The sequence below is a fragment of the Phacochoerus africanus genome, chromosome 3 (assembly GCF_016906955.1).
Source record: "Phacochoerus africanus isolate WHEZ1 chromosome 3, ROS_Pafr_v1, whole genome shotgun sequence".
NCBI lineage: Eukaryota > Metazoa > Chordata > Mammalia > Artiodactyla > Suidae > Phacochoerus > Phacochoerus africanus.
In genome coordinates this window covers 31,436,291-31,457,119 of record NC_062546.1, presented here as the reverse complement: position 1 = coordinate 31,457,119, position 20,829 = coordinate 31,436,291, and the positions used below count along the sequence as shown (strand labels likewise).

Here is a 20,829-nt window from a genome sequence, read left to right as displayed (position 1 = left end):
TTCAGTGTATCTTTTATTGTTCCAGTACAGCTTCAGAATGTGAATGGTTCCGAGATGCTGAGTTTTATTCCACTTATAGACCAAGCATGACCACACCTGGCTTTCCAATCCAGTACTCACGTCTGTGGCTACAGTGTCAGGGACTCCCTGCTCCAGGGATATGTTCCTAGAATGCGGGCCCCATCAGTGTCAAGGGACTTGTCTATACTTCGATGAAGCCCCTCTCAGCTCCCTGGGCCAGTACGAGCCTCAGGACAGGTGCACGAGGTCCCTGAATTCCGCCCCCTTCCCTCCCAGGCCCCGTTAGAGCAGGAGGCAGGTGGGGCCAGTATTAGGAAGTCCTTCCTGGTAACAGTTCAGTCTTCCAAGAATGTTTCTGAACTGTCATCTCTGGTCTCTTGACAGATCATTGCCAGAAAGAGGGGATATGAGTCTTGTAGTTTAAGCCCACTGGGGTTTATTCACTAGATATAATAACTCCCTCAAAAAAAAGTTTATGAAATGCTGAGCCTCAGGTTTCATAGACATGTTTGTACACTAGGAGTTCTGCAGCAGAATATTTTTAAACATTCGCAATTTTTTTTGTAAGCTATATTTTTGTATATTTAATTGCTATTTTAAAATTTTAATGCATTTTGCTAATTACTCTTGTTTAAAATATAAAACGTGCATGTAATTGACTTAAATGTAAATAAAAAGATTTTGAAAATACTCTGTGCTGAGCATGTACCCACCACTGGTCACCCACACTCCACTTAAGCCCATGTAGCAAGAGCTGGAAAAGTCAAGGTGAGTGGTTCCGAACAAACAGAACTGGTCACCAGTAACAGGTGATTGTGATGCAGAAGCCTGGTTCATCTCCTCCCACCGTGTGGGGCACAGGTCAGCAGTGATAAGTAGAGCACCAGGCCATAACAGAGAAGCCAAGGCCCCCCTGCCAGCCTGGCCTTGGCACCACAGGTGTGGCTGGACACAGACAAGCAGTCTCCCAAACTCCAGCGCTATTGCTTGTGGGGGGCAGGGGGGCTGCGGTGGCACCCCTCTGGCTCCATCCCAGGCCCGGAAATAGCAACTATTCTGTTATGAGGAGAACAAACAGCTCTTGGTCCAAAGCCGTCCTGTGGCGGCCATTGTTTCTACTCAGCAACCCTCACTAGGACCTCTGCGGCTCTGCTTTTGCGCCACAGCTCCAGGAAAACTCCCCTCGAGGCCATCCGTGAGCCTGCAGCCAAATGGGAAACAGCTCTGAAACAACCACTTAATGCAGGTGCCTGGAGAGCTCCTCTCCTCTCCAGTCTCCTGAGCAACAGGCCTCTCGTGCCATCACCCTGGCCACTCTTCAGAGATCGTCACAGCCTTCTCCTTGCCCAGCTCTTGTTATTCTCCCTCTACCTTGGGGTTCACTAAATTCCCACCTACAGTTTACCCATCTACATGCACATCCTTCTCAGGTCTGTTATCTCCACCCTAAATATCCAGTTGCCTATTTGGCATCAAGTCAGGCAGGCCAAAATGACATCTCCCCAGCAAGCCTAGGTGCCTTCACAGAACACCCCCCATCTCCAATCTCCACAGCCCCAAACTCAACCCTCTAGAGCATCTCCACCTGACCTGCTCTCTGCTCCCATCCGCATCTGGCGTCCTTCCTCCCCCACCTGGACCATGACCACAGCCTCTACCACCCTACTGCCTCTAATGGGGGAGTGTGGGGTGGGATCCTCAGGCTGCCTTTTGGAGGGCAGACAAAGGGACACCTGCTGAGATGAGACCAGTCAGTAATTCAGACCAGGGTGGTGGCTGTAGTGAACAGAGATGAAGTTTACAGGCATCTCACAAACTGGAGGTAGTAAAGTGGCAGTAAACTGGGAGAGGATGGAGAGATTTCTGTGTGGGAATGGCCTTGCAGGGGATACAGAAGAAAAGGTAGTTGCTGACTTGGGACCGGAGCTCAGAGGCAATGGCTGGGCCGGGCACTCTCCCTTGGCCAGCAGAGATCCAGGATTGAGCCTGAAAGCTGGCAATAACCGTCTTCAGAGGAGAATGAAGTGGTAGAGACAGAAGTGGCCTAGGAGGCAGAAGGAAAAGCAAGAGGAAGATGACATGTTCATTAGATCCAGCAACAGGATTTACTACTGCACTGATAGATGGGCTGAGCACAAGGCACAAAGTGAAGTCACAGAGCAGCAAGTGGTAGATCCCTGGAGGTGAGAGGCACAAGAGGAAAGCTTCCAGCTATGTGACTTTAGGCAGGTGTCCTCTGCTAAGTTGTGGGGATGACAAAGATTTCATGAGATGACCCACGAAAAGCACAGGCACAGCCTCACGAGCACAGTTAAGTGCAGGTGGCGGGGAAGAGCAGGCGGGACCTTACGAGGCCTTGGAGGCCGGCCTGAGTCTCCCCTGGCAGTGGGCTCCTCGGGGTCCTTCCTTTCTCCAAAGGTCAGTGCTCTGCCCAGACGAAGTGGGGAGGAGGGCGTAGGGCAGGAGGTGGGTGGTGGCGCTGACTCTGGGGGCTGTGGGGGTAATGTGGGGCCTCCAGGCACATGGCTGGAAGCAGCCAGCGAGGACAGAGGTTCAGAACTGGAGGTGGCTTAGACTGAGGCCCAGGAGGGGCAGCAGCAGAGGTTAATCACACCAGGGCCTGCAATTCCCATCCCCGCAGCATCCCTCCAGCTCCACGGCCTGCACCAGCCAGCAGCACCTACAACTCCCACGTGCCTAGCAAAGTGTGCAAAAGTGGCCATCCAGGATCCAAATGGCATTAGGCTGACACCACCACCACCCCCACACACACACCGTCCCCCTGCTGTGCCCTTCCTGCAGGTGAGGGGACCATGGCTGTGACAACAGACAAGCCTCTGCTGCCCCCACACTGCTGACCAGGAGGGGCACGTGGGGTCAGAGCCTCTCCCCCTTCAGCCACCCAGCCCCACCCTCCTGCACCTCTCTGTCCCCTAGGACCTTGCCTCCCATGTCAGGTCCCTCCCGGGCCATTCTCCTCCCCTGAAACCAAGGGGCGCAAAGAGGCCACAGAGCCTTGGTGTTTCCTTCTAGTCCAAAGGCTGATTTATACAGAATCTTCACAGCCTTCAACAGGGATACAGGCACCAATTACAAAAAATAAGATAAAAATGTTGCCCCCTCTGCAAGGAGATGGTTTTTAAAATTATTCTGCACAGCAGAAGGAAAAGGTTCAGTCAACCTCTAAGACTCCGTCTAGAATCCTGTCTCTCCTCACACAGCCTTTTGAGCCTCTCACAGGCAGCATCCCCACCAGGCAACTGAGCCAGCCTGCCAGGCAGTTTCCGACAAGCACAAGGCAGGGGGTGGGAGAGGAAGGCAGGAGAGCCGCACCCTGCTCCCCACAGGAACACCTCAATTCCTCCCTTTCTACTGACCTGAAGTAATCGCACCCCGTTCCTTGAAAAGACGTTGATACCAGCAGCTCTGTCTGCTTTTAGTCTTCCAGATGCGTGTTTTCTGCCAGCTAAACTTTCACCATGTCAATTCAACCCCCTCCCGCTATCCAAGGACATTCTGCCCGGAGAGAAGTCCTGTCCTCCCTAACAGACCTTCCCGGGATCTATGGCGTAAACAACCTGGAACTGCACTCCCCAAAGATGCTTAACTGTTAACATTACAGGCACAGAATTAACCTGCTCAGTAAGTCTGCAGAACCTTGAAACACGTTTCTCAACATGTTCACAAAAGGCTAAACGCACATGACAGTTACCGCACAGAAGATGATCTCCAAAGCCATATTAACAAATTTGTGATTAGATTGTAATACAAAGTAGCTTCCTTACATTTAGCGACTTCAATGGGACACAAAGTCACAGGAGGTGGAACACAAAACAGCTCTCCTCTGAAGCAGCTCCACTGAGTGATGCTGAATTTTAAACTAACACAGCACGCTGAACAAAGCTACAGTGAAGAGCAATTAAATACAATGAATCCTCGCCAACATGGACATGGTCCGCTTTTTTTTTTTAATATATATCTTTCCTTACTGGTTATTAGTTTAGACTGAATTTTTAAGGATTTATCTTGATGACTTAGAAAAATACACTCGTCCTTTCTCGCTCTGATTCAGGTAGCACACAATCATAAAACTGAATGAGTCTCTTAAAAAAACAAGTCCACAGATCCCATTGTGGAAAGTTCTAGGAACCTCTCCCCAGGTAATGATCAGGGTATCTTCAACAGCTCAAGAAGGGCTCCAACAGCTCCAAAATAACCCTGAAAAAAAAAAAAATAATAAGAGCAATTCTTAGATTTATTTAAATTACTATCAATATGATTAAAGCCAACACAGCCCTTAACTCCTGACACCAGTTTCCTGAGGCCCACTTTGCTAAGCCCAAGGCCAGCCTGGAGCAGAGAAGCTCTGAGGAGTGCCCAGGCCCGGGAGGACCCTGTCGCGTCAGACCAGAACCCACAGTGGGGGCCCCACAAGCTACGAGGCCCGCAGGGGCCCGGTCTGTAAGAGACAGGGCCTGCGCTGTGTTCTGGGTGAGAAGCAGCAGGGACCTGGAGCATTTGCAGTAAACTCAAGAACCAAGGAAGATGAAACATGAAGTGTAAGGAAGCAGGAGAGGTGGGGGCAGCTCATGGAGGGCGAGGGCCTGGCTGGGCTGCAGGTGGAAAGGGGAGCAGGAAGTGGGTAGGATGAATTCAAGACTCATGTAAAAGAAGGGAATGAAGGTGGCAGGGAGGCTGAGGCCCCTCCCACACACCCGCTGACACCACCCCTGAGAACAAGGACACTGGAGCGAGAGATGCAGAAAGCCACGAAGGGGGCTCCACAGAGCACGGGCAAGGCTGGGATGGCCAGGCAGCCACGCAGCCACACCCAGGGAGTCACCAGGTGGCTGGAGCTGGAGCTGGGCAGCGCTCAGGGCAGCAGAGGACAAGAGCGTCCTAAGGCAGCTTGCAGAGAGCGGGGAGGAACAACAGAAGCACCTGAGGGGAGGGTCGAGGGTGAGACAGAGAAGCAGCGGCTGAAGGAAGACCATGCCAGACCATCTGCTACAGCAAAAGCAGTCGAAGTCCAGTACAACCAAGACCTGACAACCCAAACTGAAACCAAAACAAGGGTTAAATACAAAAGAACATGAGACAAAACTCATACTGGCAGAAAGAGAATGCCAATAGGAATCAGAATAATCAAACAATGATACAAATCTTTTTTTTTTCCGTAAGTTTTTTTTCCTAGTATAGTTGCTTTCAATGACACAAAATCCATCAAGGTCTCCATAGGATGAGATCAGACAGTCAAGTACTTTAAAGAGAAATGACTGAAAAAGGAACACGGGACGATCCTGAAAGACTTGCTTGTGGGTTTGAAGAACGTACGAGAAGTCTCTAAAAGAACAAAAATAACCAAAGCCCAGTCTATTTTACAAGAAAAGCTTCTCCAAATAACATGCGGCCACACAACAGAGGCTGAAGCCTGCTCTTTCCCTCGATTTCCTGGTTTTAAAAACAAGCAGCCACACAGATGTGTTGTGAAAGGAAGTCAGAAACTGCAGGAGGGACGCAGCTGAGTAAGACTTGGCGGCACCCAGAGACCCTCAGTCACAGCCAGAGGACAGAATTCAACAGTTACCTCTACACATTATGTGCTTTTCTATAGCTGTGTTCTATTTTAGAACAAAAAAAAAAAAGAAGAGACAGAGTTAACCATTATACTGAGTTGCTCTGCAGACCCAGAACCTATTATCTGGTAAAAGACAGGACAGAGAGAGGTTGTTACAAACCAAGACGTGTAAGACAAGAACAGCAGAGAATGAAAGAGAAAGGCCTGAGAAGAATCTATACAAAGCTTTCACGACAACAGTCACACTGACCCCAGTGTGCAGGCAAGAGAATGCTTCATGACTCAGAGGGCCTAAAATAAGCAGGCTTCCACAAGTCCCCGACACCAGAGCCAGGGGCCTAGATGTAAATGCGAATTGGGAGACAAACAGAGCCGACAGAGCCAACCAAAGAGGAAAATGAAGTCAGCAGACAGAAAAGAGCGAAAATTGAGAAACAAAATTCCCTAAAAGGTTTGTGTCATAGTAATTATTAAGATGTGAAAAAAATCTAAGTTTAAAAAAAAAAAAAGTTAACCTAAGAAACTCACCTCCACATTCTGCCTAGAAACCTCAACAAGAGCTAGAAACTCAGCCAGAGGCAAGTTACACTAAGATATAACATTACACAGGGTCTCCTTTTATTCTAATATTAAGCAAAATAAAACAGGTCAGAGATTACAAAAAACGAGATGTAGATAAAAGGTACAAGAAACAAAAATAATTCAGTACCAATTTACTAACATAATAACATTAAAAGTAAAAACAAAGTTAGATGACAAACTTTAAAGCTTTCTGATATGGGAAATCATGCACTCTGGGTTTCACCTATGAACTTAAGCAACTTAAAAAGGAAAAACACAGTAACTTTAAAAGAAAAAGCAACCTCTTTATATATCACTTCAAATCCTACTTTGATTTAGGAGTTCCCTTGTGGCACAGCAGGTTAAGGATCCAGCTGCAGTGCAGGTTCAATCCGTAGCCCAGGAACATATATATGCTGTGGAGTGCAGCCAAAAAAATATACATACATATGCACATACAATTCTAAAAAATGTTCATAACACTTATCTACAACCCAACAACACGAGTCGGGCTGCCCCACAACCAAGGGGAGGAAGAGGGCCCCTTCCACACCCCTGATGCTACTGTTCCTCAAACTGCAAAACAGAAAGGCAGTTTCAAAACAGGACAACAGGATGAACAATTCGATGATTCTTCCCCACACAGTCTATGCATTAAGTTCTTAATGACAGTGTGGCTCTAATCCTGGAATTCTTTTTTTAGCGATTTTACTGATTTGTTTTTAGAACACACATCTTAACTGACTCATGAATTACCAATACATAAAAACTGACATCAAAAAATGAAAAAAAAGGGAGTTCCCGTTGTGGCGCAGTGGTTAACGAACCTGACTAGGAACCATGAGGTTGCAGGTTTGATCCCTGGCCTCACTCAGTGGGTTAACGATCCGGAGTTGCCGTGAGCTGTGGTGTAGGTTACAGACGCGGCTCGGATCCCGAGTTGCTGTGGCTCTGGCGTAGGCCGGTGGCTACAGCTCCGATTCGACCCCCAGCCTGGGAACCTCCATATGCCACGAGAGTGGCCCAAGAAATGGCAAAAAGACAAAAAAAAAAAATGAAAAAAAGGATAGCACTGGGAACCATGTCTGGCCACTTGTGATGGAGCAGGATAATATGAGAAAAAAGAAGGCATACATGTATGTGTGACTGGGTCACCATGCTGGACAGTAGAAAATTGACAGAACACTGTAAACCAGCTATAATGGAAAAAAATTAAAATCATCGTATAAAAAATGAAAAAAAGGAGAACTCAAGAATAAGTACATTCTGAAAAAAGGACAGGCAGAACTTCTTTGCAGAACAGATGCTGACTCACAGACATTGAAGAACTTATGGTCTCCGGAGGAGACAGTTTGGGGGGTGGGGGGATGTGCTTGAGCTGTGGGATGGAAATCCTGTGAAATCAGATTGTTATGATCATTATACAACTACAGATGTGATAAATTCATTTGAGTAATAAAAAAATGAAAAAAAAAGTACATTTACAAAGTAAGCACAAAGTGCAATGGGAAAATACAAAGGATGGTTCAGAAAAGAATATGGCATCAGGAATATAGCTGCATGTTCAAGACTTTCTTCTTTAAAACTGCCAAAGTTCAAAATTAAATTAACCAAAAACCTACCTTACATTAAATCAGGTAAGAAATAGCTTTTTTGTTGTTGCTGTTCTGTCTTTTTAGGGACACATCCGCAGCATATGGAAGCTCCCAGGATAAGGGTTGAATCGGAGCTACAACCACAGCAAAGTGGGACCTGAGCTGCGTCTGCGACCTACACCACAGCTCAGGGCAACGCCAGATCCTTAACCCACTGAGCAAGGCCAGGGAGTGAACCCGCATCCTCATGGATATGAGTCAGATTTGTTTCCGCTGTGCCACAACAGGAATTGCCAAGAAACAGCTTTTGAACATGACCAAAGTTAACTCATATCATCCAAGTGCATAAAAAAATAAGTACTGTTTCAAATTTCAGCACAGCACGAACTGCACATCCTTTATGAAGGTAACACACCACAGGAAATAAGTTCACTTACCTCGTGTTCTGAAAAAAGTGCTTTCAACTGTCCCTTGGACCAATAATCCAAAGCATATGCCAAAAGCCGCATGGCGATCGTATTAATTCTCAAGAAATTTCCAACAAATACCACCTGATTGATATTCTGAGCACATCAAAAAAGAGGCAATTAGTTTTCATCTTAATTACTGTTCTCTTAGAATAGCTACCCCAAAAAAGAATACCACATACTTTTTAGCAGCAAGGTAACTGCTGATTAAAAAAAAAAAAAAAAAAAAGTATTCACATTTAATCCAGTCAATCTAGGGCTACTTAAAATTGATCCCCAGACCATTTTAGACCCACTTCAAAGCATGCCAAAAAATGTCACAGGAGAATACAGATTAGAATTAAACATAACAATAACTACTATTAAATAAACTTTACATAGATTAAGTAAAAAAAATTTAAGACCCAATTCAAAGAAGGAAAGTAACAAATAGGCAAATTATATAAGAAATATCACAGAAAATAAAATTCAATCTAAGTCATCAAAAAAAGTAAAATTTTAGACCCATTAAAAAAGTTAGGAAAACAACTGAAATTCTACACCCAGTATTAGTCAAGTTGTGACAAAATAGATCTATTCATTCATTGCTAAAAATGATGTAAACTGGTGCAGCATCTTGGCAATACCTACCAAGAGTCATAAACATGATACTCTCTCGATGAGAAATCTCACTCCTGATCCCTTATGAAGAATTAATTTATCCATGGAGTTCCCATCATGTCTCAGTGGTTAATGAACCTGACTAGGAACCATGAGGTTTCGGGTTCGATCCCTGGCCTCACTCAGCGGGTTAAGGATTTGACGTTGCCGTGAGCTGTGATGTAGGTTGCAGACGCAGCTCGGATCCCGAGTTGCTGTGGCTGTGGTGTAGGCCGGCGGCTACAGCTCTGATTAGACCCCTAGCCTGGGAACCTCCATATGCCACGGGAGCGGCCCTAGAAAAGGCAAAGAGACCAAAAGAAGAATAAATTCATCCAAGGAATAGCTTCACACTTAAAAATGCTTTACTGCAAGACCTACCACCAGCAAGCAACCAAATGCCTAGCTCTACGTGAATGACTTATAAGAATAAATTAAATATACAGCCATGCAATATATGATATTTAAAAAATAATAAAATGGCATATACACCAACTAAAATCTTAAAATATACAAGCACAGGAAAAGGAACATGCAATAAAGAAAACAGAAGTGTTAAAATAGTCAAATGAAGAGTTTTTAATTACTTCATGCTGATACGGTATCTCTTTAATTAAAAATGAGACAATCCTTTTGTACTCTTTGAAGTTTCCTTTTTAAGTCACATATGCCTATGTTATTTATTTAAAAGAATCATTTCGAACAACAGTGTAAAATAGGGACAAGCTAGAAAGCTGCACCAACTGGACCCCCAAGGGAAGGCCGTTCTTAGTTCTTTCATAGCCCTGTACAATGCTGCTTGACCTGAATGCTACAAGGCAGCACTGTAAAGAAGCTGAAAGCACAAAGAGCTCTGCTGCAGTGGAGGGGGAGCAGGGTGGGCATTCCTCCGCCCACTCGGTCTTCTCCCAGCTTCCGTGCCTTCTCTGGATTCCTTCCCAGGGGCTCTAGAGCTTAACAGTGTGGGTGGCATCTGGATTCAGCATCGCCATCCATCACCACCACCCAACAGTCCCCATCGTCTGCAATTCTGGCTACCGTCTCTATCTTCCTCTACTTTCTCCTCTGCTTCTAGACAGCAGCAGTGATTCTCTTCAGTAAGGGGCAAAAGATCAATTACAATTTATCTACATGTGAAGCATTTTTACTTTGCCAGTGAAACAAACTCCACAACTTACGACTACATTTAGGGACTGTTCGGAGGGGACAGACGCTATATACAAGGTGAGGCCCACATAGTAAGCGGCGTTATTTTCCTCAGAGCAACTAAAGAAATCCATGTCCCCTTACTTCATTCAGGGCACACATTCTTGCTATTGAGCCAATGTTGTTGGTGATGGTGATCAAAGTCGCTCTGGCGAGGTCCTCTTTACTGACTGCCTCTCGCTTCTCCTTGCTCATCATGTTTCCAAAGCTGTGATAGGAAGAAAAAAAAACATTTCATTGCTAAACCAAAGGCACCACAGCCCAAGAGAACTTGAATGTTACTTTACTAATAAGATAAAGGTGACTTTCAGGGCAACATTGTTCAAATCTTCCAACTTTTAACTACAAAAATAACAGAGTATCTGCTCACAGAGAAATCCAACTTCAGGAAGAACTCAAGCATTCTGAATGAACAAACAGCTTTCCCTGCAGTTTCCAGTGAAATTTAGCTTTGACACCAGTTATCTGCACACTCAGATCCACTGTCAGGCACCATGCTCCTTCCACAACCAGGCTAAGTTCCAGGAAGATGCCTCATTTAGCAATTCGTTCCCAACTGTACACTGGTCCACTCAGCTGAATGGTCACTTTCACATCTGGCAAACTGCTTTATCTGAGCAAAGCAAAGCACAGACAGCTGAGTTCCAGCGTAAACGACTTAAGTTTCAGATTTCCCTTGAAAAATCAAGTATTTTTAAGTACCTGACCAGCAGAATTGATACATTAATAACAAGGACCTGAACATAGAGCCAGCCAATCAGAAAAGTGATTATTGATGAACAAATACTGCCAACATAGAAAATGAAATTACAGCATTTACAAAGTGCCTAAAATGAGGCAACAAACACGTATATGAATGCCTTTTCTATTATTTACAACCATGTGCCCCAATACACACACACACAAAAATGCAAAAATGAAATTAAGGAAACAATTCCATTTTCATTAACATCAAAGAGACTAAAATGCTTAGGAATATATTTATCAAAGGAATAACACTTGCACACTGAAAACTACACAACATTGGTTAAAGAAACCAAGGACTGAAATGGAAAGACATTTAGAGATCCTGCTGTGGCTCTGCGGATTAAGAACCCGACTAGTATCCATGAGGCTGTGGGTTCAATCCCTGGCCTCACTCAGTGGGTTAAGGATCCAGCACTGCCACAAGCTGTGGTGTAGGTCAGCAGCTGTAGCTCCAATTATAATTATACCCCTAGCCTGGGAATGGGTGTGGCCCTAAAAAGTCCAAAAAAAAAAGAAAGACATTCTATCTCCTTGGGACAGAATTATCTGATAGTGTTAAAATGACAGCGATACTCTCCAAAGTGATCTAACAGATTCAACACAATCCCTATCAAAATACCAGTTGTGTTTGGTGCACATATTGACAAACTGATCCTAAAATTCACACAGAATGTCAAGGAACCCAGACAAGCCAAGACAATCTTGAAAAAGAATAAGCTGAAGGACTCACTCTCAAAACACGGTACTACAAAGCTACAGCGATCAGGCAGTGTGGCATAAAGACAGAAATATAGATCAATGCAACAGAACAGAAAATCCAAAAATAAATCCATATATTTATGGTCAAGTGATTTTCATCAAAGGAGCTGAGAATTCAATGGCAAAATAATAAATAGTTTATCCAACAAATTGTGCTGGGACAACTATATATCCAAAAGCAAAAGATTCAATTTGGACCTCCACCTCACACCATACACAAAAATTAACTCAAAAGGGATCACAGACCTAAACGAAGAACTAAAACTATAAAATCCTTAGAAGTAAATTTTCATGATCTTAGGCAATGACTTCTCATTTGTGACACCAAAAACACAAATGATGTGAAAAAGAAGATAAGAATGACTTAGTCAAAATATAGAACTTCTATGCTGCAAAGGCTACCATCAAGGAATTGAAAAGACAACCAAAAGACTGAGAGAAAATATCTGCAAATTACGTATCTGACAAAGGACCTGCATCCAGAACATGTAAGAATCCTTACAATTCAATAATAAAAAGCCAAATAATCCAACTAAAAAATGAACAAAAAGACCAATAGATATTTCCCCAAAGAAGATAAAGAGCCAGTAAGTACATTAAAAGATGGTCAACATCACTAGTCATCAGGGAAATGCAAGTCAAAACCACAGTGAGAGATCCTTTACCACCTATTAAGGCAGTTAAAACCCAAAAGATTGACAGTAACAAGTACTGGCAAGGATGTAGAGAAATTTAAATTCTTAGACCCTGCTGATGGGATTGTAGGATGGATGGTACAGCCACTTTGGAAAACAGCCTGACAGTTCCTCCAAAAATTAAACACAGCTACCATATGATCCAGCAATTCCACTCCTACGTATATGCCCAAGAGAATTTAAAACACACACCCACACAAAAGACCTGTGCATGAATGGTCACAGAATCATTACTCAAAATAAACCAAAAGCTGAAACAACTCAGATGTTTATTAACTGATAAATGGATAAATAAAATATTATATATCCACACAATGGAATATTATTCAGCAATAAAAAGGAACAAAGTACTGATTCAAACATGGATGAACCCTGAAAACATTATGCTAAGTGAAAGAAGCCAGTCACAAAAGTTACATATTGTATGATACCATACAGAGACAGAGAATAAACTATTGTTTACCAGGGACTAGGGGTGGAGGAATGGGAAGTCACAGCTAATAGAGACAAGATTTCTTTCTGGAATGATAACAATCTTACCAAACTGGATTATGGAGATGGTTGCAAGATTCTATATACTAAAAACTACTAAATTATACACCTTAAGCAGGTGACTTTATAGTACGCAAGACTAAAGGGTAAAAGATATACGCAATATTTAATATTTTATTCCTGTATTTCTTAAGAGCACACATACCCCCTCCCCTTACCTCGAAGCCACAGCCCAGCCTGGCAGTCCAAACCTCTCATAGTCCCCTCCGTAAATGTCTCGCACAAGTTTATCCACTTTGGTGCTATCTCCACGTGATGCCATTTCAAGAGCTTCTTCAAATGTGGTACAGCCAGTAAGAAGACAGCAGAGACCAAAAAAAGTTCCTCCTCCAAGACTGTGAGCAAGAACATTGTATTATAACATTTTTTAAGATGAAAATAGGAGGGTAACATTTATGAATCCAAAACCATATTCATGTATCAACACATTATTGTCCCATCCCAATCATCCACTACGAAACAAGTCTGTGAAAAGATAAAAATGAAGTGCCTGACACTCGAAGATATATAAGTGAGCCAACAAAGTGGCAAAGCACAGGCCCCGCCTCCCTGCCCATGTCCCCAGGGCAGTCTGGGCACTTCAGGTGCAGATCAGCCCATCACACCCAGGCCCATGGTTGCACCTCTTCCCTCTCTCTTTCTCCAAGTGCAAGTCCTGAGTCATTCTCATCCAAGCATCTTGTCACCCTGGGTGCTTCCTCTCCCAAAATTATTCCTCTCATTCTTTAACTCACATCTGTTCAAACACTTGTTTATCCCAATTCCCAGCTCCTGCTTTTCCTGACGTGATCTCTGATTCTTGAACCAAAATGTATTCATTCTCATCTGCCACCTAATCCTCCCTTTTAGGGCTACCCTCCCCCAATCATTCCCTACTGCTCAGTACTGCTCAGTGCTGCTCAGAGGTACTGCTCAGTACCTCAACTTCCAGATTTCATGCTATCCCCTGCACTGTGCATGTGTGTACGTGTAAAACCTAGACCAGTTTCTAAGCTGGTATCCTGCCTTGCCTTCTCCTAAGAGTTGCTACCTGGTAGCTTAGGTTACTTTATGGTGATAGGCACACCACACACCATCTGAAGGCAGGGATCACAGGCTCAGTGAGTCTGTTGATGACCTATTTTATGAAACCATGGTAATGAAATCTTCAGCAACAGACTAAAGAAAAGTAGATCATGAAATCAAAATTTCCAAAGAGAAACAGTATTTGCTTGCATAATCCCAAAGAAACATATTTTTCACATAATTTTAACAGGCTCTTGATGCACTTATATTCAATACCTGAAAACTCAGTTTTAACCCATTATTACATCAAGAATAAACAATGACCTTTATATAAAAGACCTACCTGGTACCCGTGACCCGCTTATAATTATCTTTGGAATATACTGCTAAGATGCTAACCCCAGAGCCAATGTTCACCAGTAGCAGAGGGTATGGATTTTTCAAATCAAATGGTAACTTCTGACATTTTTCAGAATCAGCAGGGTTTTCAAAGTAATAGCACTGTGACCGTCCATTGAATCCAACTGAGTCGATGTATAAAATTCCTTTTACTAAGCAATCTAGTTCATCGAGTTTGCAAAGCTGAAGATCACCTATCTGTAATGAAATTAAAATGTATTCAGATTTTTAAACAAGCCAAACAGAAATAAAAACTGTTTAATAAGGCACCCCTCTATAAGACAAACCATAAACGTGTTCATGGATATGTATTATTTGTGCATGCTTTACAGCACAGGTATCTGGAGACAACAAATATAGGAATGGACAGACAAGACAGATTCCTGCTCCCACAGACCCAAAGAGACTCTACCTACAAACCACTGTGGCAGCTGGAGGAATGTGCCAAAAAACCCAGGCAAAAAAAGAGATGTCTGCTTACAGGGACTGTGAGACAGGAGCACAGCTGAGTCACAGCCCCATCAAAAAGCGAACTCTGGAGTTCCCGCCATGGCTCAGAGGAATCAAATCTGACTAGCATCCATGAGGATGCAGGTTCGATCCCTGGCCTTGCTCAGTGGGTTAAGGATCTGGTGTTGTCGTGAGCTGTGGTATAGGTAACAGACATGGCTCAGATCCGGCTATAGCTCCGATTCAACCCCAAGCCTAGGAACCTCCATATGCTGCTGCAGGTGCGGCCCTAAAAACAAAACAAAACAAAACAAAAAGAAGGGGACTCTAAGTAAGACATAGTGGGAGCCGCAGGGTCTCCAATGTCTACCTTCCAAAGACCATCTTCAAGGCCACAGAACAAGATCAAAGCAGGCCACATTTTATTATTAATAACCTATGGGCAAAGCGCTGAAAGCATCCAATTAGAAGGTAAAATTTTTCACTATTTAAACTGGTTACAGCCTCCGGGGGTGAGGATGAGAGCAGAATCAAAATTCAAAACACTGTAACCAATTTAATTTCATTTAAGTAATTAATAAGGGAATGATTAAATTACTATTCATATTATGGAACATGCCATATCGATTAAGAATAAAAAGGATCTTGGAGTTCCTGTTATGGTTCAACAGTAACAAACCTGACTAGTAACCATGAGGATGCAGGTTCGATCCCTGGCTTCACTCAGTGGGTTAAGGATCCGGCATTGCCCCAAACTGCAGTGTAGGTTGCTGATGCAGCTTGGATTCCGGGTGTTGCTGTGGCTGTGGTATATGCCAGAATCTGCAGCTCCAATTCGACCCTAGCCTAGGAACTTCCATATGCCTCAGGTGCAGCCCTAAAAAGACCAAAAAAAAAAAAAAAAAGAATTGAAATGGCAAGAACTCTTAGACATGTTTTTAGTATCCCCCCAAAAAAATAGCTGAGAAGTATTTTATAAAACATGATCCAATTTGCCTATTTTTAAAAGCATGTTTATATGTACATGTATGTGTCATACATATTCACGCCCAGAAAAACTAAAAAGATACATAAACTTTTAACAGTGGAGAGATGATATAAACTTGCATTTTTTACTCTGTGAACCTCTATCCCATCTGAGTATTCCAGCGTTGTCTCCTCAAGGTATGTGACAGATGAAACGACGCCTCAGCCTCCTCAAGCACCTATTTCTGTTTACAGCCAAGTTGAGCTTTGCAAGTTCTCCCCTTTTAATCCAACTCATTTGAATGCATCTACACTCAATTTATTCTGATCCAGAGATGATGGAAGCTAATAGGTAACTTCCTCTTAATCCTTAATCCTTAAGTATGAATGTTAAATTACTCCTGTGATCAAACCGAAGCCCTTGAATACGGTTCACCACTGCCCTTATTTCATCTGCTCACGCCCTTTCTGCCATACTGAATTCAATTCCGACTTCCTGACACTTAAATCTCAAGTGCCAGTATTTTCATTTCAAAGCCAAATCATTTTACACTGCTGGCCTTTTGGAATCAAAGTAGTTTTCTGCCCTTGTATCTTTATCTTTCTCGTAATTCCTATAATCCCAAAATGTCCTGCTATGCTATTATTCTTAATGAACCCCAGCCTAACTGATATAGTTAGATGACTAAATATATAGGTTATTTCACTAACTCAAGTTACTCAACAGGTGTTGCAGCAACAAGCAAACTCAGTGCAATGTGAGGAAATCTGATTCACACTTAAAAAGAAACAGGGTAAACTCTGTATTTTTTAAAATATTTCACTGTGGGGTATGAACTGTTAGTCACTCCTAATCTGTTAGGTATTTCATTTTCATACAATTTTCAAAGATAGCACTTGTCCATACAGGTGAGAAACCTCAATTCCTAAGGTCTACAATCTACTCTGCCCTTCTCCTTGGATGACCACACAACACAATACCTCTACTAACAGCCTGCATGGTTTTCAAATATGTTCCAAAGGCATCTCTATAGGATCCTAGAAATAAAAGAGGTTTCCGCCTTTCCCTATCAGTTATAATCCTGGGTCACCATGACTGCAAAGGAGGGGGACCTCCACTCCTCAGGCTACCTTCCCAGTTACTCTCAGGTAGAAAGGAAACCACTGAAAACCCACCACCAAGAAAAACTCAAGTAGACAATGTAAAACCTAGTTTAAAAATTCATGGAGTTCTCTTGTGGTGCAGCAGGTTAAGGATCCAGTATTGTCACCGCAGCGGCTTGGGTCAAACTGCTGGGGCACTGTTTGAGCCCTGGCCCAGGGACTTCCACATGCTCCACCACCACTAAAAAAAATTCATGTCAATTCCGTATTATGATTATGGGAGAAATTATGGGTCAGTTACAGGAGAAAGGAAATAGAAGACAAAGTCACAAACCATACAATGACACACAAGGGGAAAAAAAGAAATGAAAAATAATTTAGGCAAAGGCAGAATCTCTGTAGTAACATTTTCATTGGAGGCATTAAAAACATGGTCACTGAAGATATTTTATATCTACATTGCACCCTGAAGGTGAGTGTTGGCCAATTCGCTTGTCAATTCTCCCATCTACCCCCACGTCCACCCTCAAAGGCCCTAGCCTCAAGGCCTTACACAGTGTTCACTGAATGAAAACAAAATCAAGTGTCCACTGCTACGCCCCCTAGTGTCCAGACTCCTGTTAACAAGTGTGCAGCACAGAACATTTCAAAAGGCATTTGGGGAGAGGAAACTCTGTCAACCATCTCTCACTGGCCCTGAGGCCTGAAAAACACCATTTTGGACCAGAGTTCCTTGTATTTTTAAAATAGTAAACTTTCCAAGAAACAAATAAGGGGGATAAGGTAAATTCTGTGGTAGAAAAAACTGGAAACAATTTTATGACATAAAATGACATTAATTTCTTTAAATGATTTTTCAATCTCATTGTTCAAGACAATGATCTTGTTCCTCATAGGGAATTCCTGACTCTGCTTACCACAGCTTGACGATTTTCTCATACCAAAAGAACCACCAAATGCTATGCTCTTAGTGGCTGTGATTCTCATCAACTCATCCGAACTGGGCCAAAAAGTAAACTATACAACAATCTCTAGATGGCGACTCCCATCCCTAATTTATATTCAATCTTAATGTGACTCAAGAAAATTCAAGTTTCATTAGAGATGGAAATGATTCCACCACCTGCTGTTGGAATTATTTCTAACAATCAGATTACCATAAGTTGTATATAAGCTAAAAAATGCATACTGTGAGAAAATCCTGCTCAAATTTGTACGCTCCACCTCCAGTGGCACAAAAGACAGTGTGGAGACTCGAGAAGTTTTTATCTCTGCCCATTTGAATAAAAGCAGGCATGTCATGAGTGGGAAAGCGTATAAAGTGCAGATTGCCTTTGCGTCCACACAGAGTCAGGTCCTTCAGCTCCAGGTGCACATCCCGAATACCCGTTGACCCGTAAGCCACGTTGGAGGTCAGGTACTTGCGAATGCTTTTAAGACTTTCCACTTCTTCCTCTTCTTCTTCAGCAGTGATGTCTTTGGGTTCAAAATAAACCAGCTTGACCAGGGTTCCACCAATATCCAAGCCAAACCAAGGAAAAACTACATAGGAAGGAAAAAAAAGTCAGAACAGCTTTTTTTTCTGAGAACTACATTTATACTTATTAGATTAAAAATTGATCTCATACCCTGAGGTTTCCAAGAACTATATAAACAAAAAGGTTTAGGTAGGGGAGAAGAAATATGATTCCGTCTGACCTGGAAGAAAAATCTCAAAAAAAAAATAAAAATTTTCTTTTGAAAAATATCACAATGTTAAGCCAACTCAAACCTCTTATACAGACAAGCCCAAAGCGCGCTGTGAAATATTAAAAAAAATAGGAAAATGACTACCCATTATCCTCAACTCTGAAAAAAAAAAATTGAGAATGAAAATCTTCATCCCTCCCCTCAGTCCCAAGAAGAAATACTGAGACTTTTCAGAACTCTAGTTTAGCACTGAAATAAAGGGCAGAAGAAATTCCCAACTCTATGTTAACATATAAGCTCCAGCAGTCAACTTCTCTCAAAACCTGATGTTAATCAATCTATCAATATAAGGTTTCAACAGATTTCAACAGCTGTTTCAGAGTTAATGTCCATTCCCCAACAATCCATCCCAAAAAATGGCTTCAAGAGTTTGGATCAAGATTGGAGTTCCTGCTGTGGTGCAGTGGGTTAAGCTGCATCAGCATGGATCACTGTGGAGGTGCAGGGAGGCGCAGGCTCAATCCCCAGCCTGGTGCAGTGGGTTAAAGATCCAGTGTCGCCGCAGCTGCAGCATAGGTCACGTTGTGGCTCAGATTCTATCCCTGGCCTGGGAACTTCCATATGCCGAGGATGCGGCCATAAAATTTTTTAAAAAAAATTTTTAAAGATAAACTACATTAGCTACACATGCCTTCTCCTCCCACCTTAAATCCTAAAAATGACTAAAGATCTAGACATTGATTTTCTAAAATAATTCTGAGATGGGAGTACCCTGGTGGCCTAGTGGTTAAGGATTCAGCATTGTCACTGCTGTTGCTCAGGTTTGATCCCTGGCCCAGGAACTTGTATATGCCTCGGACACAGCCAAAAAAAATCAATTAATTAATTTAAATAATTCTGAGAAACAAGTGATAATATCAGCAGTTGATTAGAGGCAATAACTGTCCAGAACCCTCAAAAGAAAAATGCTATAAAAATTGGAAGCAGCTACAAAGGTAGACGGAGCAGAGGGGTGCTCCATCCAAGCTGTCAATGGGGGCTGCCACAGGAACAGGAGCAGGCTGGTGCAGTCACAGGTGATCTGGTGGGGAAATGCACTTGGCACAACACACAGGTCAGTAGCTTCCCTTTACTGAGAACCACTAACCTCCTCCCCCTGCAATGTCTGCACTGAGCATAGGCACTTGAGCCCAAGAAGCAGTATGGCATCCAGGGAACTGCTATTACTCAGAAGTGAGGAGCCCCCGCATCTGGACGTGTTTCCCTTCTCTCCCCTACAATCCATCCTGACAGAGCGGCAAACACCTACTGACAGAAGAACAGCAATCCTCAAACCAGAGATGATCACTTTACAAACTAGAGTCACCAAAAGGGAAATCAACACCACAAAAATGAGAAGTTAAATATCTGAAGAAAGAGTTGCAGGAACAAACAGAGACTTTAAAAAGAACCATAAATATTCTCCAAGGTAAAATGAGATTTACCCATGAACGATAAGCTGAAGAAAAATTAGAAATTAAGAAATGACTGTCAACCGTGGTTGTGGCTGGAAGAATCTACACATGTGATTAAATTACATAGAACTAAACACACATACACAAGAGAGTTTATGTAAAACTGGTTAAATCTAACTAAGATCTGTGAACTGTATCAATGTTAATTTCCTAGTTGTGAGGGGGAGAAGCTTCCCAAACCAAAAAGGGGAAGGAGGGACAATGTACTTAAGTGACTCTAAAAAACAGGCTGAGTGGAAGTTTCCTTTGTGGCTCAGCAATAATGAATCCGACTAGTATCCATGAGGATGCAGGTTCGATCTCTGGCCTCGCTCAGTGGGTTAAGGATCAGGCATTGCCGTGAGCTGTGGTGCAGGTTGCAGACATGGCTCAGCTGCAGCACTGCTGTGACTGTGGTGTAGGCTGGCAGCTGTAGCTCCGATTAGACCCTAGCCTGGGAACTTCCATGTGCCATGGGTGCAGCCCTAAAAATATTATAATAAAATAAAAAATAAAAATAAAAAACAGGCTGAGTGAAAGAAACTTCTGGCAGTTCCCTAGTGTTCCACTGGCCTGGGAACTTCCATATGCCACAGGCACAGCCAAAAAAAATAAATAAGCACAAAAAGCTACATGCTAAATGAGTCCATTTACATGAACTCAAGAAAATGCAAAATAATCGTTTCTGCAAATGATAGAAAGTCGATCATAGGCTGGGGGAAGAAGAGAGAGGACTATACAGGGACAGGAGAAAACTTTCTGTGATAGCCCAAATGTTAACTGTTGGGGGTGAGAGGGGAGCTTCACAGGAGTAGCTCTCTGTCAAAACACATGGAACCATATACTTTAAGTGGATATATTTTATTGTATGCAAATTATATCCAATAAAGACACTTTTAGGAA

The 20,829-nt window shown here is 42.9% G+C and overlaps 1 protein-coding gene across 3 annotated transcripts in view; it reads right to left on the bottom strand.

Moving 5' to 3' along the window:
• PANK2 (pantothenate kinase 2) overlaps window positions 1-20,829 on the bottom strand; it is a 44,880-nt gene continuing 24,051 nt past the window's right edge. For all 3 annotated transcript variants that reach the window (XM_047771547.1, XM_047771546.1, XM_047771548.1), the window contains 6 exons: window positions 17,934-18,286; window positions 14,169-14,422; window positions 12,979-13,155; window positions 10,152-10,275; window positions 8,193-8,318; window positions 1-4,239 (listed from right to left, as the gene is read on the bottom strand). In XM_047771547.1, coding sequence (XP_047627503.1) covers window positions 4,189-4,239; window positions 8,193-8,318; window positions 10,152-10,275; window positions 12,979-13,155; window positions 14,169-14,422; window positions 17,934-18,041 — 840 coding nt within the window. In that variant the 5' untranslated portion in view covers window positions 18,042-18,286 and the 3' untranslated portion in view covers window positions 1-4,188. The remainder of the gene's footprint in view (window positions 4,240-8,192; window positions 8,319-10,151; window positions 10,276-12,978; window positions 13,156-14,168; window positions 14,423-17,933; window positions 18,287-20,829) is intronic.